At 46.8% G+C, this 25,502-nt stretch overlaps 1 protein-coding gene across 3 annotated transcripts in view; it reads left to right on the forward strand.

Moving 5' to 3' along the window:
• Positions 1-25,502, forward strand: part of FRMD6 (FERM domain containing 6) — a 209,875-nt gene that overhangs the window by 119,606 nt on the left and 64,767 nt on the right. For 2 of the 3 annotated variants that reach the window (XM_088444162.1, XM_088444164.1), the window contains exon 1: positions 18,830-18,990. The exons of the other annotated variant lie outside the window; for it this stretch is intronic. Coding sequence is in view for 1 of the 2 variants with exons in the window: in XM_088444164.1 (XP_088300290.1) it covers positions 18,958-18,990 (33 nt within the window). In the remaining variant the exon portion in view is untranslated. Of the gene's footprint in view, positions 1-18,829; positions 18,991-25,502 lie in introns of those variants that run through there. 3 annotated transcript variants of the gene reach the window in all.

Here is a 25,502-nt window from a genome sequence, read left to right on the forward strand (position 1 = left end):
ATTTGTTATGTTAACCAAATCGGGTACAAGCAACTGTTGGTAATGAGCCAGCGTTTGTAGAACTACAAGTTCCAGCATGCTGGCTAGCAGGAATGCTGCAACGTTTAATTCCACAGAAGCTGGCGAGACACAGAGGAGCTCATTCAGAACCCGTTCGCTAGCAAGCGATCGCTCGGAGTAAGCAATGTTTTTCAATTTGCGCATACGTACGCTTCACAATGTGCGTGCGCGAACTAGTAAGAGCGATGGGGGAACTCTCGCTCGCCAAGCATAGACAGTCCAGCTAAATGAGTGACAGAACAAGCCGTTTGTGGGAGGTAACAGGGGCAGGCAACGGGGGGAGTGGAGGTGCGAACGCAGGCGTGCCTGTGAAATTCAACTCCGTTTTAGAGGCGTGCATAGTTAACAGACAGCGTCATAGGACGCGTCAAATGGTTGAAATATACACTGAAGTCCTTGCAGTGCTTAGCGGCAGGATATAGTCAACCTTAAGCGCTGCGATCGCTTCCGATGGTGCTCGATGTACCAATGGTTTCAAGCACTTCCTGGAGATGACGTGCGCAAGTGGGCGTCTTAAGACCGGCTGCTGGGTGTCTACAATCACAAAGTGATCGCTCGCAAAGACATAGTAGGCGTGCTTATGACTTGTCCTGCGAGCGGATGCCTTGACGTCACGTAGCCGAATTTACATATACGCTGGGAGCGAGCGATCGCATCTAGCGAACAGGTCTGAATCAGGCCCAGAGTGCCTACTTCTAAACCAAACACTACAGAGCACAGGGGACATTTGTGCAAATGGGGATGTGATGCACTAGGGGTTATAGCACCAATAAGTGACCCTGTAACTGCAATATATGAGAGCAACATATCCCTAAAGTCCTTGGGCCTGATTCAGACCCACTCACGAGCGGCTGTCCGCTCGCAAGTGGGTCGATGGTGTGCACTGCGCATGCGCACGACGGAGGGAGCTCCGTCGTGCGCATGGGCGAGACGCGACGAGCGAAGGACTTTCCTTCGCTCGTTGTGTCTGATCAAAGGGGGCGTGCTGTCGATGTTGACTGACAGCACGCCCCCTTTGGTGGGCGTGCCGGGGGCATGCCTCCCAGATGGGGGCGTTCCCAAGGGAACGCCTACCGTCAGAGGCCGGCCCCACTGACATCACTAGTGATGTCAGTGGGAGTGATTTTGGCTCTGATAGAGCCAAAATCACTCTGGGCCTTGCGGTTGAGAAACTCAACCGCAGGCTCCGGCTCGCAGTGGCGATGGTCGCGATGGTCAAGACCATCGCGACCATCAACCTGCACGCTCGTATAGGCTGTGGGTGGTGACCCACAGCTATACGAGCGTCCAGGAGGACGCTCCATAATTATGGAGGTGGGCCCTGATTCAGAGCGAGCGCTCTGGTCAGAGCGTCCGGCTCTGAATCAGGGCCCTTATTTTTTATGGGACAGTCCCAATTTTCTGGCTTAGCACGCTGGCATGGGCAGTAGTGTAAAGGTAGGTAGGTTGATCAACTGTGGCCAATTTTGTCATAAACTTACTGGACCCCAAAAAAACATCAATCAGTGCTGACAGGGGCGGTTCACGAGAAGGTGGGGCCTGCTTGCAGCCTCCGGACGGGCCCCCTATCACTGTAGTGCGCAGACGCAGATCTCTGGAAATATGGAGCCGTTGTACCTTGTTCCCAGGGATGTCTGCGGCGCTGATGGAGAGGTAAGAATTGTGAATGGGTGCAGGGTGTGTCCCCCTGCACCACACTTACTGCACCCATTATTATAGATACGCCTATGGGTGCTGATGCAGGGATGAACCTAGAGCCTGATTCAGAGCCGCTCGCTCTGAATCAGGGCCGGGCTTTTTATTTTTTTGGAGCGGCCTCTTGGCCGCTCGCAAGGCTGTTGGTTACAACCCACAGCCAGGCCCGGATTTCCCACAAGGCAACCTAGGCGCTCGCCTAGGGCCCCACGAATCCCAAGGGGCCGGTGGATGGGACCCTTTTGATTCGCGGGGCCCTAGACGGGCCCCTTTTCCCCAAGAAATCTGTCCGGTCAAAATGCTCCCAGAGGAGCACTGTACAAGTACCGTGTGACGTCATGATGTCACGAGGACCTGCTTATAGAGTCCCACTGCGGCGCCACTGTCTGCATTGTCACAGAGTGACTGTGCATAAGAGGGAGGACGAGGGTCACCGGCTCCTCCGACCAGCCCCATCCAGCTCCAGCCCACCCCCAGCACAGCAGCCTCTGCCACTGACTGCCAGGCTTGCAGCTTGCCACCAGCAGCACGCATCGGTGGCACCCAGCAAGGAGCAGAGCGACAGGCAGGGGCAGAGTCTGGCTGAGTGAGACAGTGACCGAGGATCCAGATCTCAGGGGATCACAGCAGCCAGGCAGGTAGGGTACAGTACTGTGCTATTCTCACCTATTCTAATATAGATGGATTTATGTAGGATTTATTTTTTATGGTAGGTGGGGTCTGGGAGGTGGACAGGACTGCCTTATACTACAAGCATATAGTAATATACATTATGATTATCATGATATTATTAGTATTATTAGTACATCAATCCAGGATGATGGTATTTTCATGTTAGGTACTATACTATACTATAATGCAGCCCTGTCCACTCCCCACCTACCATTACAAAAATAAATCCTGTAGTGTACTTTAAAATAAAAGGGGGGGGGGTGTAATGATGATGACTCAACCCCATCATTGTACTCAGCTGAGCACAGTCACACACAATACTGGGCATGGCCACACCACAACCCCCACCGCAGATGCCACCTCGCAGCTACCTTCTAATCCTTAGCACTCCTCAGGCTTATGTGATGTATTCAATGGATAATGAGGAGTAAAACCTTAGGGTATTAGGTTTAGTTTGGGTTATGGCATTAGGGATAAGGTATTAGGGTTGGTGTATCAGTTTGGATTAGGGTATTAGGGTCAGATTAGGTGTTTGAGTTGGGGTATTAGGGATGGTGTAGGGTTTAGCGGTTAGGGTATTAGGGCTAGAGGTTATGGTTAGGGTCAGGTTTGAGCTTAGGGTTGAGTTAGGGTCAGGATTAGGGTAGGATGCTTTGCATGAATCAGGAACGCAAATAAAGTGCTATGGATTGTTTGAGGGAGGGGGGCCCCAAACTGGTATCTTGCCTAGGGCCCCATGAGGTCTAAATCCGGCTCTGCCCACAGCTATAGCGAGCGGCCATGATGATGGTCGCGGGCTTGCGACGAGACCCTTGTGGTAGGGTCTCGTTCATCGCAAGCCCCAGAGAGCTTTCGGCTCTAACAGAGCAGAAAGCTCTCCACTGACATTACTCGTGATGTCAGTGGGGCCGCCCCCAAACGGCAGGCATTCTCATTGGAACGCCTCCGTTTGGGCAGCCACCGCCCGGCCCGCCCACCAAAGGAGGCGAGCTGTCACTCAACATCGACAGCTCGCCCCCTTTGGTGCGAAACCCGGAGGGACGGATTGCCCGTCGCTAGCCGGGTCTCGCGCATGCGCACGACGGAGCCGGCTCCATCATGCGCATGCGCTGTGGGCCACCATCGACCCAATTGCGAGCGCTCGGCGCTTGCAACCGGGTCTGAATCAGGCCCCTAATCCTGTTATTGAAGCGTAAAGTGCGATTTGTGCGCATTTGGATTGCATCATCGCTTACGACAGAAGTCTAACTAGAATGTACTGGGGTGTTCTCAAGCACTCAAAGCTCAAGGTTCCTACACACTTAGCGATATTTTACACGATTTGCCCGATTCCGACGCATCGTGACGAAAAATCGTGTAAAATATGCCCAAATCGTGAGTCCCCACTCTCGATCACGATGCCGATGCGCGTCCCCCGCAGGTCGTACATCGCATCTTCAGATCTGCCGTGCTGTAGGGTAGATCTGACAATCTGTCACGATGCACTGGAATAGTTAGGAGGCACGATGCGCTGGAATAGTTAGGAGGCACGATGCGCTGGAATAGTTAGGAGGCACGATGCGCTGGAATAGTTAGGAGGCACGATGCGCTGGAATAGTTAGGAGGCACGATGCACTGGAATAGTTAGGAGGCACGATGCACTGGAATAGTTAGGAGGCACGATGCGCTGGAATAGTTAGGAGGCACGATGCACTGGAATAGTTAGGAGGCACAATGCGCTGGAATAGTTAGGAGGCACGATGCACTGGAATAGTTAGGAGGCACGATGCACTGGAATAGTTAGGAGGCACGATGCACTGGAATAGTTAGGAGGCACGATGCACTGGAATAGTTAGGAGGCACAATGCGCTGGAATAGTTAGGAGGCACGATGCACTGGAATAGTTAGGAGGCACGATGCACTGGAATAGTTAGGAGGCACGATGCACTGGAATAGTTAGGAGGCACGATGCACTGGAATAGTTAGGAGGCACAATAGAATGTTTGTCACAGTGGACAGTTTTTAACACCAAATCGTACCCACGACTGCCGGGGAGCTGCTGGGGAGAGTTCGAGGGGAAATCGGACACAATGTCGGATCGTGAGCACGTCGCCAAGTGGGTAGGCACCTTTAGTGAGGGCGCAGTAACACGACTGCGAGTTATACAGAGCTGGATGGAACATAAGCATGTTTCCAGGTTTATCTTTTGCACCGAGTACAGGATAAGAGCAAGTGCTCATTGATGATGATTACTGACCGGAAGCAAATCAGGCACGCCCATAGAGGCAAATATACAACATTTTTCCCATGCTCAATATTTTTAATCAACATACATACACCCGATGTGCTTCCACCTCTACATGTGTCTCTGTGACTCCCAATTGTCCCTAAACCTGTTGTGCTGGGAAGAGCTCGGCCAGGGTACAGTATGTCAAATATAGTTCTTTTAAGTGTTATGTTTACTTTAAATTCCTGGGACCAATGCAAATTTTGACTATGCCCTTATAAGGAAATATGCCCTGCTGTCTATAAATATAATTCTGTATATATCTCTTTTCACTTTGTATACATTGCTGAGCAGAAGATGTACAATTGTCATCCTCTACTGAGAAGCTAATTTGTATGTAGAGTCGCTCAGGCAAAAGAAACGTGTAATATCAGTGAGAGGATCATTCTCACAAAATCTATGCAAATCAGAGTTGGCAACTTTGTGGGACTTTTGGGGAGGGGCAGCAGGCTGGCAATGAGGGGATTCTGCGCAAATTGTATTATCATGGCCCAGCACACTTCGTTGCAGTAGTGGTCGAGATACAGGATCGTTGTCTGCCCAAATTTCAAGAGTGCAGGCAAGTATGGTGCAACTGCAAATGGCAAAAAGTCAGGCGCATTTGTGCACAGTTCTGTGTGCGATGTAGGTGCCGCGCTTTCACATGTTGACTTTTATTGACAACGGTCTATCAGGATAAAATTCATGAATACCTTACTTTATGAACAAAACATCACTCAGGCATTTCCTGTCTAACTTGAATTGCAATGCGGTAACCATGTTAGAGCAACTGAAATTATGCAAAGGAACAAGGATTTAAATAGCAGGTTTGTATGCGCTGAAAACTCACCCACGGCCATTTAAAGTTTAATTCTGTTTGGGTATAATTACCAGCCTCCGATGAATGTGTTTAATCTTGTTGTACAGTGCAGTACAGGAAAGCAAGTGACGCCTTGTAGAGCTATCGAGGTAAACAGCGTAATCATTTCTAATCACAGGTTATTTGTCAGAGATAAAATAAAAGTCGCTTCTACAGGAAACAGCGTTTTCTGGCCGTCATAGACAATACGCACACTTTCCCGGCGATGTATAAAGGGCCTGGTTCTGAGACGGACGCTTGTGCAGTCGCATCTGTTGTGAGAAAATATGCAAATGTTGCAGAATCCGGTATATGTTTTGAGACGCCCACCGGGGCCATCGCAAATCCAAGCAACACATATGCAGACGCCGTTGTAGATTTTTCGTTAATCGGCCAACTGAATAGCCCTATAGTGGCACAGAATGGTCGTCTGAACTGAGACATTGGAGCCGCTTTATCTACATAGGGGATCACAGTTGTACGCTGAGAAATGCCCCGAAAACTGTCCCGGCACACCTGCACTTTTGCCGACACTCCACATATCCGCTCCCAGACTGTCAAATCAGTTTCCAAATAAATCCTTATTGCGAGTGGCATCGGCACATTGGCATGTGTGCAGTGCGAACGTGACTCAGGCGCAGTTGGGCGACTATCGCTGAACTGCATTAATATAGGCATTGCGCACATCTGTGAAACAGGCCCAGAGTGTCCTTGAGTCATACATAACTAATGTAGAAATGTCACTGAGTCCATACTTCATGACTGGAGGTTGTTGTATAAAAGACAGCAGCCGGGAAAACGGGATGCGGTTACAATCCCGACAGTCGGAATGCCGGTGCCGGAATCCCGACACCTGTCAGAATCTCAGTGCCGCCATCCCGACCACTGCCATCCCACTGCCATCCCGAAGGTAAATAGCAGGGTTAGGGGGAGGGTTAGGGGTTACGGGCACGGGTACAAACGGTGACTTGTTGCATACAGCGCGTGCAACGATGCGAACTTACGCCTTTTTGTGAATGTCCATCTTATTTTGAGTTGGGGCGAATCATTGCCAGATCTGTCTTTCTGTGAAATAGGTGCTTTGGGTGAGAACTAGGCTGCGTTAATGCAATCACATGGGACTATTCTGACTAGTTAGAGCGCCGTGGGCGTGTAGCTAAAGTTCTGTGTGATTCCGAATCATGCACAAGGGGAAGGACCTCCTGTGTCTGACGGATCTCTTTCAACCAGCATGGGGGGCTGTGCAAGTGCAAATAATAACAATGGCGACTGCGGCGGTTGGTGTAAAATGAGTTTGCAGCACGGGTGCCCGCTTGCAGATGAACAGATCCTCGCATTAGGCCTTAACACGAGGTAGCAGCTACAGTCACTATGTGTGTTTCTAAGGGGTACATTTACTAAGATGGGAGTTCTATTAAGAAGTGATGTTGCCCATAGCAACCAATCAGATTCTACTTCTCATTTATCTAGCACCTTCTAGAAGATAATACCTGGAATCTGACTGGTTGCTATGGGCAACATCACTTCTTAACAGAACTCCCATCTTAGTAAATTTACCCATATGAATCAGCCCCATTATGTACAGCTAAGGACAGGAGTAAACCATAATACATAGCAATCAATGTGAACATGAACAGATACACATCTTCCCGAGGCAATCATTTATGGTACACAAATACTGCATTTATTATGTAAATGAGCATATACCTAAGTCAGGCTGGAATAACCGGTATGTGCTAAGTGTGTGATTATAAAGGACTGGGACTCTCTTCTGGAAACTCTGAGAGGACCCAGCAGGGAGAGATCCTTATCCAGCACTTTTAATGTCATTTGTTTGTTGGGCGCTCAGCAGTTTTCACAAACCACCTGCCAGAAAGCAGGTAATTACCCCATTCATATTAATTACTATGTCTTCCAGCAATGGCAGCCTTTTATCTGGATTTAAGGGTAAAAGAAGCTGGATTACCAGTGACATGAGGATTTTGGAACGTGTTTGTGTCTTGCAGGGACCTGGGCTGTAACAGGACTCAGGGCCTCATTCAGAGCCGGTTGTAGGATGCAAGCTGTCGTTCTGAAACAGGGCGGCCGCTTGCATCCTGAACGGCCGCCTCCATGTCGGTCGTTAGGCTGTGGGTTAACACCCACAGCTCTAACGACCGCTAAGGGTGATGGTCGCGATGGTCCAGACAACCTTTAGCCCCAGGGAGCTTCCTGCTCTGTTTGAGCAGGAAGCTCCCCACTGACAACACTGATGATGTCAGTGGGGCCGCCCCCAAACGGCAAGCGTTCCGACAGGAACGCCTCCGTTTGGCCGGGCACGCCCCCGGCCCGCCCAGCAAACGGAGCGAGCTGTCACTCAACATCGACAGCTCGCCCCGTCTGCTACGAGACCCCTAATGACGGATCACCCGTCGTTAGCCGGGTCTCGCGCATGCGCACGACGGAGCCGGTTCCATCGTGCGCATGCGCACTGGAGCAACATCGACCCGGTTGCGAGCTCGTAGAGCTAACGACCGGGTCTTCATAAGTTCCACAGTATCACAATCCCCAGCACAATCCACTGAATGTCATTAAATAATGTAATTTGCTGGGTATTGTGCCCTCCGATGTATATAAATCAGAGAAGTAGTAATACAGTCTAGGGATGGCCATGGATAACCGAGGGGTTGCAACTAGAGATGTGCGCTGACCCCCAGGGCTTTCCTACCTATACAGTATATCTGTCTGTTATTACCCAGTTTTGTTCTATTAATGTTTCCAATTGTACAGCGCAACGGAATATGCTGCGCTATATAAGAAACTGTTAATAAATAAATAAATAAATACATTTGGTTTTGGATCTGGATTCATTTTCGTGTTTTGGTTTTGCAAAAACCCCTCTCAGGTGTTTTGAAACTAGATTTTAAAAAAAAGTGCTAAATAGTTGAAAAACAGCTAAAATCATGTAATTTTCCAAAACCCCGAAACTTCGCATTTAAATTCCGGTTTCCAAACCGCTGGAAGAACAGAACCGTGACTCGGATTTATCCGGATCTCCTGAGGAGATTAGAACCACGACTTGGATCACGAGATGCAGGTGGATTTGGATTTCTGGAGAACCAAGACGCACAACTCTAGCTGCAACCATTGAGTTTTTCAGCCCGATGGTGATAGTTTTGGCATTCTATTGCGGGATTGCGATGGCTGCCACCATCATTCTTCCGATGTGTCTTTCCCTGATGCGTGGTGATGTAATACACCACAGGGAGAATCACTGTCACAGCGGCGGAGCTCCTTTGCGCATGCGTAGGAGTGTACCTGCCATCTTTGATTTAAATCATCGAAGGGTTAAGAAACGATGGTTACATGGCGCCCTCCCAAGAGCCATCTCTGGTAACGTCTTACACATACATTCCAACTGTCCCTATATGGGGACCTTAAGTGGGGATGAGCTTTGCCACACCTGTCCAAAAACATATTTAAGTTATTTCAATGCTGCGAGCACCTGCCGCTGGTTTGCGTTATTGAAAGAGTTTCGTTCAGTAGCTCATAGCCCACAACTGTTCCATAATCAGAGGGTACACTTAAAATGGGGTGGTGGGATAACCACACATCTCTCCATATATATACTGTGTTTGATTCAACATAATATTTATTCAAATAATATCCTGGCGATTACTGAGCAAGGATTATGGCGACACTTGAACCATGTTAAATAGGGCCAGTCACTGGTGAGACCAAGCAAATCGTATTTCTGGCAGGGCTTACCTCCAGCAATGCTACTACCAGCAGTAATTGAATAAAACAACAACCATTTTGCTGGGTAAGTTAATTGGACAGTAGTATATAATTATCTATACAGTGTTTGCTGCATGTAGACTGTATGGCTTTGTCCTTTTTTTTTCACAGGATACCAAATGCAAATCGTTCACTCTCGTATTTATTAATAATAGTTTGCCGTTTATAATGGGACAGGCTTGTTATAAACCGTACCTGTATATGTTATGGATATACTGTATGTATAACATTTAGGCATGTAGTGTATATTTATTATATGTATATGATATATGCAGCATACAGAAACCTAGTGCTGTTTTTTTTTATACGTGTGTGTGTGTGTGTGTGTGTGTGTGTGTGTGTGTGTCGGTGTGTGTGTGTGTGTGTGTGTGTGTGTGTGTGTGTGTGTGTGTGTGTGTGTGTGTTTTGGAGGCAGCATTATACACTCTGCTTTTTTGTGTGTGCTACATGTTTTGGGTCATTAATCAAACTTCGGCTGTGTGAGGCGATGAGTGCTAACGGCACAGATCTCCATGGAGGCATTGTAGTCGTACCCGGGGAAGGCTGTCTATATTAGCAGGAGGGCTAATTGCTCTCTGGACTGTTGTGTTTTTAATTATTTCTGCAATGAAAGAGTGACTTTGTCAGTCTCCTCACAGTACACCGTGTAGCTTTCAGTATTTGTAAAAAAAAATAAAATAATTAACTTTTTTAGTTTTTTGTTTTTGCACAGATGAGAATTTACGCTTCTTGCGTATCTCTGTCCTATTCTGAGATGGACGGAACTTGGCCGCCTCTGTCTTTCTGTAAAATAGGGCTTTTCCGGATGGGAATTTGGCGACGACAATTCAATCACACTTAACCGCTCTGACCTTCGGGAGTGTAATGAGAGTGCACTGGGAGTGTATCTAAAGCTCCGCGCTATACGCACGCACAGCGCAGTGCAGCCTGTTTCTGGTGGATCTCTCGCACCCAGTATGGGGTTGGGGCAAGTGGCGATACTAATGATGAAGATTGCGACGGCGGTGCGGCTTTCTACTTGCAGATTAATTAACCCCCTCATTAGCCCTATGGAATCTGGCATTAGCATAAGTTAGTAAATAAGGCTTCCACAGCTACAGCCACTTTGTACACAACTAAGAATCAGCTGCTTTCATCACATTGCGACCAGAGAGCAGGAATGAGCACGTGGCAGGGCGTTCTCACATAGGTATAGTTTAGGGGCCGTGGCCCATACTAGAGGTGCATCTGTAATGGGTGCAAGGTATGTGGTGCGTATAGAAAGGGAGGAGGCTAGGAGGAGGGGTGGTGCGAGGGTCTGTGGGTGACGGGCAGAGGGAAAGGTAATGAGGTGGGTTTGGGGAGATATGTGTGTTCTGGAGTGGACATGCCCGTGGCCCTTATTACATAGGCCCATGTGGAGCAGGACACCAACCCTTTGGCGGCATAGTGCCAATCCACACACAATCTCCCTAAAATGATCTCACAAAAGTAAGCAAGTATAAGAGTATAAGGACCTAGGTGTAAGAGTATCAGGGGTATATTTACTAAAGTGCGGATTTTTAGAAGTGGATATGTTGCCCATAGCAACCAATCGGATTCTACTTAACATTTATCTAGCACCTTCTAGAACAGTGTTTCCCAATCTCGGTCCTCAAGGCACACTAACAGTCCAGGTTTTAGTGATATCCATGCTTAAGCACAGATGGTTAAATCAAAATAACTGAGGTACTAATTAAGATACTACAGGGGTATTCAATATGGGTAACATCGTTTTTGCGTTAATATCGCAATTATGACATCATTATCGCAGGTTTTACTTTTACACCGTATTCAATTTCAAAGACTTATCGCAGTTTTGACAAGTCTTTGATAAAAAAACGGTGATAAGTTTTCACCATTGAATAGGTGTCGAAAAAAAGTGCAGAATTGGGGTTTACGGGTGCAGGTTTAAAAAAAATAGCCTGCACCCCTGAGAATGACATTTAAAAAAGAACTGTGTCAAAAAAAGTTTTAAAAAAAAAATAGGGACACCCCAAAAAATGAACTTAAAAATTGGGGTGCAAAAAAAAAAATGGGGAAAAATTGTTAAACAATAGGGAAATAGGTTCAGGGCTATTCTGCAAGTATGCGGCAGGTGTTTTCTAGAATAGGCTATTAGCGGCAGGTGTTTTCTAGAATAGAATTATAGCGGCAGGTGCACAAATGCAGAATTTTTAAAAATTGACTTTAGGGACATCAAAATATGCTAGAACCCATTTTCATGTACCCCAAATTTGATGGGACCACTTAAAAAAACGAAAAAAATAACCTAAGTGCTCTTCTGCATCACTTCTTCAATGTCGGGAAAAAAACACCTGACGCGGCTATTTAAATCCCCGACTTTCAATTAAAGGCTAAAACGGGGGTACCCATAGTGTTCCCCCATGTTTTTACAACTTTAGGGGGGTCTTACAATTATTTTAAGGAAAAATTCGTAACTTTACGCAAATTCAACTTCGGAGTTTCCCCTTTTCGTTAATTTTATATTGAATACGGGGATAAGCGGGAGCACGCACCAGACTTAAGACAGAAAAAAACTCCAATATGAAATGTTAACTTCGACAGTGAAGTTAACGTTTCATATTGAATACCCCTCTTCAAGTTTGGCTATCCTTAAAACCTGGGGCGAGATGCACTAAATGGAAAATGCGATAAAACCCCCGTTTCTGGGGTTTTACAGCATTTTCCATATGCACTAATGTGTGGCCGCCGGGGTTCCGATGCGGAGGGTAACGCCAGCGTTTGCTGGACTGGACAATGTCGCTGACGATGCGTGCTCCCGTGCATTGTCAGCGACATCGCCCGACGGACCTGCATGCAGGTCTGACGGGCAATATCGTCAGCCGAGGCCATTCTACCCAGCATTGGCAAGTGTGTACGCATTTGCTGATGCTGGGACCCACCGCACGAGACATCGTTAAGTGCGTACGGTACGTACCCAGCATTAATGTGCTGTGAGGACCGTGATTGGGAGCCCGGGTTCTAGAAGATAATACCTAGAATCTGATTGGTTACTATGGGCAACATCTACACTTCTAAATGCCCACACTTTAGCATATATACCCCTAAGGACTTAGGTAGCAGGAGGCCATTATTCTGTTAGCTGGTAGGACCATCAGAATACCTCCCGCTATCACCTAAAATGTTGCCATACGTTCTCTTTAACACTCGCTATCTGGTTCTTAGAACTGATGCTATGTAAATGTGCAGCACAAATAAAAGGCTTCAACTACAGTTTTGTGTGGGATCGCCATGAAAGGGGGCATTTACATGAGTGGAATTCTTGTTGTGTTTGGGTCTTGAGACAGCAGAGAGGAGACTTGGGGCCTGATTCAGACCCACTCGCGAGCGGCTGTCCGCTCGCAAGTGGGTCGATGTTATGGACTGAGCATGCGCACGACGGAGGGAGCTCCGTCGTGCGCATGCGCCAGATGCGACGAGCGAAGGAAAGTCCTTCGCTCGTTGTGTCCGATCAAAGGGGGCGTGCTGTCAATGTTGATTGACAGCACACCCCCTTTGGTGGGCGTGCCGGGGGCGTGCCTCCCTGACGGGGGCGTTCCCACGGGAACGCCTCCCGTCAGAAGCCGGCCCACTGACATCACTAGTGATGTCAGTGGGAGTGATTTTGGCTCTGATAGAGCCAAAATCACTCCGGAGCTTGCGGTTGAAAACCTCAACCGCAGGCTCCGGCTCGCAATTTCGATGGTCGCGATGGTCTCGACCATCGCGGCCATCACAAAGCACGCTCGTATAGCCTGTGGGTGGTGACCCACAGCTATACGAGCGTCCAGGAGGACGCTCCATGAAAATGGAGCCCGGCCCTCATTCAGAGCGTGCGCTCTGCTCAGAGCGTACGGCTCTGAATGAGGGCCTTTGTTCCCAGCTCACGCTGCTTTGCCAGACATAAATACAGGCAATACCCAAAGCTATCTCCATCCCAGCCGCACACAGTGCTCAATATCTGTGCATATAAACTCCTTTTATACCTCAGAGTTATTAGGGTGTAAAGAGCTCATCACCACCATCAGGTTTTTTTTTTTTTTAAAGGGCCATAAAACTCTGTAGCGGTGAGCAGACCCCATAACAAGTCGCACGGCACAAAAAGACAAACCCTACCCAGAAACAAAACAGGGATATTTCATGGCGAAGGTGCAGATATGGGCCAGAGAGTAGAAAGGACTCTGCTGGTGGGAAGGTACAATGTACAGTACACGGCAGTCCTGCATCTGTCATGGCCTGTAAAACTCTCATTTGGAAAGTGATATAAAGTTATCTAGTGGAATTTATGATAGATGTTATATACAGAACGCTTGCATATATATATTTTATTGTAGTTAGTATTTTGCTCTGTTAACTTTTGTGAGGTGAAAGTTCTGCTTTTCTGATTGGCTAAAGGTTAGTCTAGCCTTGTGAATGTATATGAATGGCTCTGATTGGTTACATGTTAGTCTAGCCCTTTCAATATTTTATTGATCTGATTGGCTACAAGTTTCTCGTTCTGTGAATCCTCTGGTGCACTTTTTAGTGGTTCTGCCATCAATCGTTGATGGTTTCTAACCATTGTAGGGAAAGCATTGATAGTTCAACCATGCATACACTACCGGACCTCTGCCACTGATATATACCATCGGTGATCTCTATCGATGGTAAAGCCATCTTATATTGCCATCAAACTGATGATGGTTGCCCATGTGTGAATTAAGCCAATTCACACATGGGCAACAGGTTAGACAATAATTTGAATGGCAAATGTGATCCTTATGCGGCAAACATAGAAAGCGATTTGTAGACAGAAGATGCCACTTTGCAAAGTCCTACCTTGGCTCCCACCACCAGAATTAAACTCAAGCTTCTCACCTTCACAGACCTCACCAACTTCTCCTCTTCATATGTCACTGACCTGGCCACAAAATACGCGCTCTCTCATTCTCTACCCTCCGACCCGCGCCTCGTCTCCTCTCTGACAACCACCTCTCACTCTCGCTTCCACAACTGCTCCCTACTTATGGAGCTCCCTACACTGCCTGAATGTGAAGTGGCTTGAATTTAACTCTTTCCCCCAACTTTCGATCTTTCGATTGCTATCTCTAAGTCTCACCAGCTGCTGTTATCTCGGCTTTGTCCTCTCTTTCTAGTTTGTAAGCGTTCACGAGCAGGTCCCATAGTACATCTGTCTGTGTTCTGTTTTCTAAGAATGATGACAAAATAAATTAAATTGAAATTCGAGCCAGTTCTGATCTCCAGTCATCAGATGATCTACACAACTGTAGGGTCAATCCAATTAGCTGCGATCTCGCACCCCTTGTGACCCAATCCGAAACCAAATTCGTCCAATTTTGCAAGTAGCCCTATGGCGCTGTGAGCTCTTTTGTGCGAGTTCGGGCTGACGTAAAGTGCGTCTGTTGCCGCGATATACTTACACCCGCGAGTTCATCGCAGCTAAATGGATTGACCCCTGTGTGTATTTTTTGGGAGGGTGGTTTATTTTATTTATTTTTTATTTCTAAAAAATACATACTAAGTAAACATAAGTATGTGGTAATAATATGTACACACAAACGTCTGTAAATTGGATCTTGGATGTCTGAAGAAGGGAATTATACCGCTATTGCTAATGAACCAGTTACGCATCAATGCTGATTAGAGCAAAGCCACACAGTGGAAATGCAGAACAACCAATCAGCAGTAAGAGTTCATAGGCTCTGTAAAAGTTAGACTAATGAAAGCAAACATCTGATTGGCTGCTGTGGCAGACTCTGTTCATTTATACCAAGCTGTTAATCACACATATACACCGTTATATGTTATTGCAGCACTGGTGATATACTGTGTTTGTGGGGAGTGAGGTTAATAGTGCTTTATGCTGTGTTGTCTAGGCCATTGCTTGCAGCATGTAAGTAGTCACCTACCTATATGGCATGGCTCTATTACATATGAGGACGGTGCATGTTGAATTTGCTTCTATTTATGTACTTCTTACTTTGTATTCCTTATGTACTGTAATTGGAATGCTAGGCACTGAGGCCAGCTCACATGGTATGTGGAGACTGTCCCTTAAGCTGGGGAACTAAGTATGGCACCCCCCCCCCTTACTTGGAAAAAAATTCTTGTGAACACCCATGGTTAGAATATAGGGGAGGAATCAGCTTAAGCACTGAGCAGAGGATCTCCCCCCCCCCTTATTTTGCAGTGAAGAATTGCAGGCATGCATGGAATTATACTAGTGATTCCACCAGGGAGGGGGTTCTTTTGCCGGTTGTCAAATGCTCACAGCTGAAATCTGCTGTCATGAATTGTCTTTAATATTAGACATTTAAGTACTATATATATATATATATATATATATATATATATATATGTGTGTATATATATATATATAGTATATATATATATATATTACTGTATATATACAGTACACACAAAAGCAGTTCATTTGGCATTTTGTTTTAACTTCGTGACATCCTAAAATAATCAAACTCTCCCCAGTCAGTCTCTATATGTTGCAAAATAAATATCATGTATTGAAGAAAACTCCCCAACGTTTCCAGGATGTAATTATAGGATTTTGTAATATACAAGTTTTTCTGCACAATTTTGTTCCCAATTGCGAAGCGCAACAGAATATTATGGCACTATGGGCCTGATTCAGACCCACTCGCGAGCGGCTGTCCGCTCGCAAGTGGGTCGATGTTATGGACTGAGCATGCGCACGACGGAGGGAGCTCCGTCGTGCGCATGCGCCAGACGCGACGAGCGAAGGAAAGTCCTTCGCTCGTTGTGTCCGATCAAAGGGGGCGTGCTGTCAATGTTGATTGACAGCACGCCCCCTTTGGTGGGCGTGCCGGGGGCGTGCCTCCCTGACGGGGGCGTTCCCACGGGAACGCCTCCCGTCAGAAGCCGGCCCACTGACATCACTAGTGATGTCAGTGGGAGTGATTTTGGCTCTGATAGAGCCAAAATCACTCCGGAGCTTGCGGTTGAGAAACTCAACCGCAGGCTCCGGCTCGCAAATTCGATGGTCGCGATGGTCTCGACCATCGCGACCATCACAATGCACGCTCGTATAGCCTGTGGGTGGTGACCCACAGCTATACGAGCGTCCAGGAGGACGCTCCATGAAAATGGAGCCCGGCCCTCATTCAGAGCGTGCGCTCTGCTCAGAGCGTACGGCTCTGAATGAGGGCCAATATACGTAAATATTTTTAACAAGAATAATATTTGCAAAAATATCTATTTTATTGCATTTACAGGGTTTTGCTACGCATCCGGCCTCATAATCAAGTGAACAATCTACGAATGAACTGATAGGTGCCCATTCACGCTGCGATTTTTTACACGATTTGGCCATTTTTGATCATTCGTAATGACCAATCGTGTAAAAATTGGTGTATTCCAGTATGATTACGATGCCGATGCGCGTCCCCGGAGTCGTGTATCGGCATCGTAGATCAACTGAACCTGCAGTAAGATTTCGACCTATTGTGTACGATGTGACAAACATCGTACGGTGTTTGTGCACATAATGCACTATAGCGATGCATGTAGCACAAACCAGGGAGATCCATGCTACATGAATCTGTGTCAGAGAGACCCGTCTGTGCTGCTGTGTATTTCAATGACATAGATGCACATATGGACCAGGAGATCCGTGCTACATGCATCTGTGTCATTGACACAGAGCACGGACGGGTCAGAGAGACCCATCTGTGCTGCTGCGGTAAAAAAAAATGTGTAAGAAAAGAAAAAAAATGGAGTGACACCCCCCCTCCCCCCCCAATTAAAGCAACCAGCCCTGGGCATTTAGTGACCCAGTGCTGGTTGTGATTAAATATAGGGGACAGTCACCGTAGGGGTCCCCTGTACTTAAGCACAACCAGCTAGTTAGAACCAGCGCTGATTGCCAAAATACGGGGGACAAATGACAAATGATGGTCCCCCGTACTTTGGGCAACTAGCACTGGGCTCTGATCTGGTCCTGGTTCTGGAAATACAGGGGGAAAAAATTTGTAGGGTCCCCCTGTATTATCCACAACCAGCACTGGACTTTTTCTAGCGGGAGGCTAATGCTACAACCAGGGGAGCCCTTTCACCGGGCCCCTCAGCCGAAGCATTAACCCTGACCGCTAGTCAGCCCAGGCCGGGGATCCCTGGGGAGCTGGGGATCCCCCCAATAAAGGGGTCCCCCTCTCCAGGGCACCCCAGACCTAGGCTGATAGCCCGGGGCTATCCCCAGCACCCCTGGAGCGGTGGGTGCCGGGTTGATAGTGTAGTGTAGTGCATTTCAAATAGTTACAAATATTGTCTTTTGCTGTGAGACTACAGATCCCAGCAAGCCTCCCCCACATGCTGGTACTTGGAGAACCACAAGTACCAGCATGTGGGGCATTATGGTCCACTGGTACCTGTAGTTCCACAGCAAACGCAATATTAAAATAAACACAGGACACACACCGTATAAGTTTATTAAACATACATGCACACACATACTAGTCCAGTGCTGGTTCTGGATAATACAGGGGGACCCTACTAATTTATTCCCCCTGTATTTCCAGAACCAGGATCGGATCAGAGCCCAGTGCTGGTTGCGCAAAGTACGGGGGACCCCTACGTCGTTTGGCCCCCGTACTTTGGCAACCAGGGCTGGTTCTGACTAACCCGGTGCTGGTTGTGCTTAAGTACAGGGGACCCCTACGTCGTTTGTCCCCTGTATTTAAGCACAACCAGCACTGGGTCACTAAAAGCCCTGGGCTGGTTGCCCTTTTTCTACACAGATTTTCTTTTTTTTTACCACAGCAGCACAGATGGGTCTCACTGACCCGTCCATGCTCTGTGTCACTGACACAGATGCATGTAGCATGGATCTCCCTGGTCCGTGCTACATGTATCTGTGTCATATCGCACTCGATCTAATGATTATGCAAATCATTCTATCGTGCACGATAGATTGGGTGAACATCGTGCAGCTTTTGCTGCACATCGTTCACCTCAGCTGAGAGAGTTCAAGGGCGATTGCATACGAGATCGCATCGTATGCAAATCGCACCGTGTATGGGGGCCTTAAGAGCAATAATTACGCTAATACATATTACAATCAACTTATTCATATAAAAAGAGTTTTGCAAATTGATAACACCGGCATTGTTTTCCACAATTACTAATTGCACAATAAAAATAATGATGAAAGTGACTGGTAAATTGTTATTATGATCCTTTCATTTAGATCATACAGTACATTGCTATTTCTCAAAAAATGCAGGTTTGGATTTTTTTTTATTTTGTTCAGTCTGTTTCTTTTCAATAAAGGATATTAAAAGTAGGGGAAAAAAAAGAGGAAAAAAAATCAGCACTGCTTTCATTTCAGAGCAGAGTGGTGGGAGGGACATGGGAGAGGGGAGGGGGATTTGGGAGAGGAGAGGGGAGGGAGATTTGGGAGAGGGGAGGGAGGGGCTGTGCAGGCTAGGCAGGATTCAGGGAGTGTGTGTGGATTGTGGATGTGATCACACAGTCATACAGGGCGCTGAGACATTGCTGTACAACAGGGACTGACAGACTCAAGTCTTCAACTTTCTTTTCTCTTGATACATTGTATACCCACTGCTAGTACTGAGGATTACCCCAGGGTCTGGACATGCTGGCAGATCAGCTTGTATCATGGCATAAAGTAAGTGAGCATCTCTTGTATAACTCTGGCTCTCTTGTCCTGTGTGTGTTGCAGTGTGTTCTGTCTGCTCACTATATAGGTATACTGTGAGTACATGTATGCTGGTATGGCCACTAATCCAGTGTATACTGAGAATGTTTCCTTCATTAACCTCAGTTATTATTACATTTGAATGAGGACATGTAACTGTCATTGTCTGCATGTCCTTCCTAGAGGCTACACTAGTCACAAGTTGTGGATAGAGTCCCAGGTTCTCCAGTATGTGTCTATAGGAGGCGTCTGATATAATTAGGCAGATAAGTTCCTCTGATTCCTTGGCATGTCTCGCAGCCCACTATAAAGCATCCTGGCACTACCGGAATGGCATTTGGCACGGGGGGCATGACTGTTTTTAACTCCAGCCTGCACAGATCAGTGTTGTAACTGGTCATTTAGCATTTTCAATATCCCAGCTGAGACTCCTGCGACAGTCAGACTTCATATGAATGTTTTTGGTGGATGTTTTTGGTGGGCCCTGTTAGGGAATTGGACGGTTTGGCACCTGTGTAACGTCTGGCTGCCCAAAGCGGTTAAATTCCAGATTTCTTTTATTTTTATTTTATTTTTTATTCTTCTTTGCCAAAACCGTCCCTGGGTAATTATCCTGTGGCTGGGCTTGTACATATTTTGCTTTGGGTAATTACAGGATTGGTTTGTGTTTTTTATTGTTGCAATGTGCAGTATTTCAGATTATAGATGAGTGAGCAGGAACTGAATTAACATGGAAATAGTGCAGAGTTGCATTTGAAATGTTCTCGTCGAAATGACAAAAACGATTATATTAAAGGGGAAATTTGCACATTCCAGACGGGCTGGGAGATAAATCCACAGATCTGAAAATCTCATTGTAGGAGATGCCCGTAAAGTGCCCTTACCCATGGTAATGGTGCTCCAAGCCGCCCCGAAATCACATGTTTTTGTACATAACCGTATAGTGATGAGTACATAAATACCCAAACCCAGGGCTATTGTTAGTGTGGCATATGTGTGCCCCAGATAGTGGGTATTACTGGCATCGCCCGCAATTGTATAGACTCCATTGTGTTTACAACTAATTCCGTTTTTTGGAGGTGTTCATTGCTTTTATGTAAGTGTATGTTATGCGCGATGAGGTTGACTACATTCTAAAGATAACTGAGTAGTATGGTGATTAATACCCGGGTTATTGCAGGGTTAACCAGGGTAGCTCTTTGGTGTAAAAGGGGAAAGGTGACCCGACAATCCAACCAAGGTAACTATCAGGGTTTAACACGGGAATGACCAGTGAAAACCTGCAGTGTAAACGGCACGATCCTTGTCATGGTGACCAGGATCGTGCCGCATGCCTGCCGATTGTCCGGCCTCAGTGACGCTTGGAGATGACGTCATCTCCAAGCATCCACTTAAACGCCGGAAAAGCCGGGTCTATGCTATGCTCCGGTGTGAACGACGCTGGCTTGGGAAAATCCTGGGTCGGCGCCAGCTAAATTCCGGGTCTGATCCAGATTGGAACCAGGGGCCTGATTCAGACCCACTCGCAAGCGGCTGTCGATGGTGTGGACTGCGCATGCGCACGACGGCGGGAGCTCCGTTGTGTGCATGCGCCAGACGCGACGAGCGAAGGACTTTCCTTCGCTCGTTGTGTCTGATCAAAGGGGGCGTGCTGTCGATGTTGATTGACAGCACGCCCCCTTTGGTGGGCGTGCCGGGGGCGTGCCTCCCAGACGGGGCGTCTGCCGTCAGAAGCCGGCCCACTGACATCACTAGTGATGTTAGTGGGAGTGATTTTGGCTCTGATAGAGCCAAAATCACTCCGGGCCTTGCGGTTGAGAAACTCAACCGCAGGCTCCGGCTCGCAGTGGCGATGGTCGCGATGGTCAAGACCATCGCGGCCATCAACCTGCACGCTCGTATAGGCTGTGGGTGGTGACCCACAGCTATACGAGCGTCCAGGAGGACGCTCCATAATTATGGAGGACGGCCCTCATTCAGAGCGTGCGCTCTGCTCAGAGCGTCCGGCTCTGAATGAGGGCCCATGTTCCAACCTCCGGGTCAGACCTGGATTTTAGGTGTAAAAGCGGTATTAGTTGGGGGAGATGATTTTCCGCACGATGGCGGCCAGTTGACTCTGGGATGGACAGGCAATGGCACTTGACGGCCAGTAACATCGCTCATTATCCCTTGTTCCCCATAGAGGTGCACAGGAAAATTAGCGTTGTTAGGCTACCATTTTAAGCGGTAAAGTAAGCAGCCAGCCATGGTGCTGAACTGAATTCTTCCGAATGTGAGCGCCATTTTTGTTCTCTTTCCAGTATTCTTTTCTGTAATTGATTTTCAGAGGAAATAGTGCGTTAATGACTGGCAATAGTGCCGTGTATAATTTGCAGAAAGCAAAGGAAAATTTCCTAAGGTTTTACTCTACGAGTCTGGTTATCACTTTCCCTGATGCTGATGGTGAGATCTCTGGAGGAGAGAATGTCAAATACCTGCCGTGCATCCAAATCTAATATGTCACATATACTATTTATAGCACGCAAGTATGAGTTTACGTCTTTTATTCGTTACAGGTATTCAAATGATTTTACCAGTTATTCATATAGCGCACGCATATTCTGCAGTGTCCCTGCCCCAGTGGAGCTTACCATATCGGCAGATTTAGCGTTGTACGCCAACCCGCACAGAAAGGGCCACAGTGGGAATTGAACCCATGACCTCAGTGCTATGATACAGTATGCTAACCATTACACTTATATCACTTTTCCCTACTGATATAGGAGCTATGGGATAATCTGAGGGAAGAGGAGGACTCACCCAGGGTTGTCATGTAAACTGTCTAGTGTAGAGATTCTTCAAAAGTGACTAATCTGATTTTGCGACCTTAATTTAATTCCTGGAGGTAATTGATCTGGTTTGGAGAGATCACAGCCTGGACTGTGTGTCAGACACAGGTCACACTAAGGACAACTGTCCCTTTCTAAGGAAAACATTTCTGACTTGGTGATTTCCACATGTGCAAGAGATGACGGGTCGGGGGTGTTTGGAGGGGGTGGGGGAGAAGGGGTATGGATCTTGCAATTCATTGTGTGTCCGATTTTATTTTATTTGGTGTACAGACTGTAATGCTGGTTAAACACTGAGCGATGTGCACCCAGCCGATATGTCGACCCGACTTATTGGATCCTGGGTACACATCAAATCGATGTAATGAATGACGGAACGATCATTCGTTTCTGTCCCTCATTACACTGCATGGCCTCGCATGCGATATTGTCAGGTTCGATGTGCTGCACATGCAAACCTGACGACGTGACATGCAACCGCGACAGTGTGAATATCGTGTATGTACACTGCATGGTTTGATGTTTTGATTTGGCCAAATAGGAACAACATCGCTCCAATGTGTGTCCAGCATATAATGTTTGTTGTGTTTTTATTAATAATAATAATAATAATAATAATATTAATATTAATAATAAATAATAATATCCTTTTATTTCTGTGGCATCACAAGGGTTCTGCAGCACTTAACAGAGTACATGAACAAGAGAACAGTGACTTATACTACAAGACAATGCAGGACAAGTACATGGTATATAAACAATACTGCAACAATGGCCATAACCCTCATATAAGTAGTACGGTGGCAGAAGTCAGGGGCTAGGTGCCGCAATTGTAAGGGAAGGAAAAGTACATGTGGAAAGAGGGTCCTGCTTGTGAGAGCTTACATACTAAAGGGGAGGGGCAGACAGACAGGGGTGACACAGATGGGTAGCTAGTGATCTTGGGACAGACGGCCTGATTCAGACCCGCTCGTAAGCGTCCGCACGCTCGCTCTGAACGATGGTTGCACAACTGCGCATGCGTATGGTTCGCAATGCGCATGCACAAACTAGTCATTGCGGTCGGAAATCGTGCGCTCGTAAAACAACGAGGGGCTGCTAATTTGATTGACAGAATGTGCAGTTTGTGGGTGGTAACGGGGGAAGGTGCTTGAAAACGGGGGAGTGGAGATCCGAACGCAGGCGTGCCCAACGGTCAAAAGGGCGTTTAATGGGAGTGCATAATTAGTAAAGGAGCGTCATCGACCACGTCACTTGGTTGTCTTTTAGCCTGAACTGCTCGCAGTGATTACGGGAAGTAATTCCTACCTCAAGCCCTGCGAGCAGTTCAGATGCCGTTTGATGTTCCCGATTAATCTACTAAACACAGGAGATGACGTGTGATGCGAACGGCAAAGGGGCGTCTTGAAAAAATAGCGAGCGCATTTAGTGGATGCTCGCACAGACATAAAGGCGTCCTCACACCGCAAAGAGCGAGCGCTCAATTTAAATATCCGGCCCCTTTTTGAGAGCGAGCGGCCGCAAATAGCGTCTGGCTCTGATTCAGGCCCAGAGTGTTAGGATGAGTGATGGAAGGCTATGATGAAGAAGTGGGTCTTAAGAGCCTGTTTGAAGCTTTGCAGAGAGGTGGAGAGTCTGACAGGTAGAGGTAGTGAATTCCAGAGGTAGGGAGCAGCACGTGCAAAATCTTGGAGGCGGCCGTGGGAAGAAGTAATCGGTTCCCACTGTTCTTCATTAGCACCCAAGTCCTCTGCTGGTGTCTCTCTGTTGGTGAGGCATGCTTGGACTTGCAGTTCCCCAGCTACTGAAGATCCACAGGCTATGCAGCTCTGATCTATCTATTAGTAGTACAATATATTACCCAGCTGGCCCTAAGTTTTGTAATGAATACTTAGGAAGCCATTCAGTTCTTCTTGATGTGCGTAAAGGGATTGTTGCCAAGAATTACGGTAGTGGAGCATCGCAGATACTCTGCCACACCTCTATGGGCCGCAAAGGAAAACCTGTGATTTTAGTGGCCGCGAGTTGCCGGGAACAAGTCGGAATAGCCCCCTAAGTGTCATGTTGTGATATGTCCTATTGTGCCCAGATAAGATAAGTAAACGAAATTATTCCCGTGCTGAAACGATATGAAGCAATATTTAAGATAATGTTACCCATCAGTTCTTTAGGAACCAGCGACAAAAAATACTCAGAGTGCCTCATGCCTCACTGAGGTCTGTGGTTCCCAGTAAATTAATTTAATATAGTATATTGGTGTAGTTACAGTTATGGCTGAATTCAAATAACAGTAATGTGTGGCTGTGCTCGTCTAGCGTGGGACCGGTGCAAGTGATGACACTAATGATGGCTGCGTAGGCCGACGCAAAACCTTTGGATAGCGTGGCTTTCCGCTTAAAAACGAACCCCCCCCCCTGCATTAGCCCTACAGATTCTCGCATAAGATAGTAAATCAGGCCTCGGCGCTGCCCGCAACTATAGCCACTTTGCGTCTGACTGCGAATCAGCCCCTCAATTTAGAATCCAATCCGCGTTAATCAGCAAATGAGAATTTGTACAAGCAATGTTTACCGCTGAGTAAAGTGCGGTCCTTATGCGAACACTGGAGTGAGTTCGTTTCAATTTGGCCAAATCGGAATGACAAATCGCGCATATCGTGCAGTGTGTATGCGCCCTCCCGCGCTCGCTAGCTGACGATATCTAATACGGTGCCATGCATGTTAATGAAGGACGGAACAATTGATCATGTGTACCGGCAATCATGCGATGTCCAGGGTGTCCCTGGACATCGTCGCGATTGACGGTCGCACAAGTATGTACCCACCGTTAGCGGCTATTTTCTAATACTTATAAACCGCTCTGCAGCGAATGTAAACTCGGTTGAAGTCATTTTCTTCTTATGTTGTAGAAATAAAAGCTGCCGCAGTTACTTCCCTACATATAAAATGTTTTAGTCTAAATATCGCTCGGAATACGTCTTGTTCTCAATAAACCCGTATGCTCGTCGTACCTATTTCTCTTTTATTTAATCCATGCCTCACGATCGCAGCTATGTACATCAAAGATAAAGCTTGGCAGGAAGTCTTACTCCAGGGGAGCAGATCTCCAATAACGTGTTGGCCCGGGTTAGGCGATATAAAGATACAGATATGGAAGACTTTGCCAAATTCCTTTTCGTATTCTGAATTCTTTGTGTTTGTCCATTAGGAATACCTGAGTCGGCATTTGTGGCTTGTTGTGTTCTGTGTTTCCATGTAATGTTTATTGCATGAATGGTTGAATTTAGCCACAGGGTGAAGTTTGCTGGATTACTAAACGCTGAGAATCCTATTTCACTGCGTAAGAATGTCAGTCATTTCCTCCCAGGACGTCGCTGCTTAAGTGCATTAAATCCAAACCGAATGTTTTCTTATGCACATCTGGGAAATTGAAATGTTTTTTCAAACTTGAATGACTTTATGACTTGTTCATTATATATATATAATATATATTATAAAAAATACAACATTTGGAAATTATCTCCATTGCAGGGATAATGGGAACAGCACAAGAATAAGTAAACCCCATGTGATTTTTGCAACAATCTTAAATTGTAGGTTTGGGTTAACACACAGTAGTTGATATTAGTTTGACTGTAAGTTAATAATTTGAATG

The sequence above is a fragment of the Taudactylus pleione genome, unplaced genomic scaffold (assembly GCF_031769625.1).
Source record: "Taudactylus pleione unplaced genomic scaffold, aTauple2 ptg000350l, whole genome shotgun sequence".
NCBI lineage: Eukaryota > Metazoa > Chordata > Amphibia > Anura > Myobatrachidae > Taudactylus > Taudactylus pleione.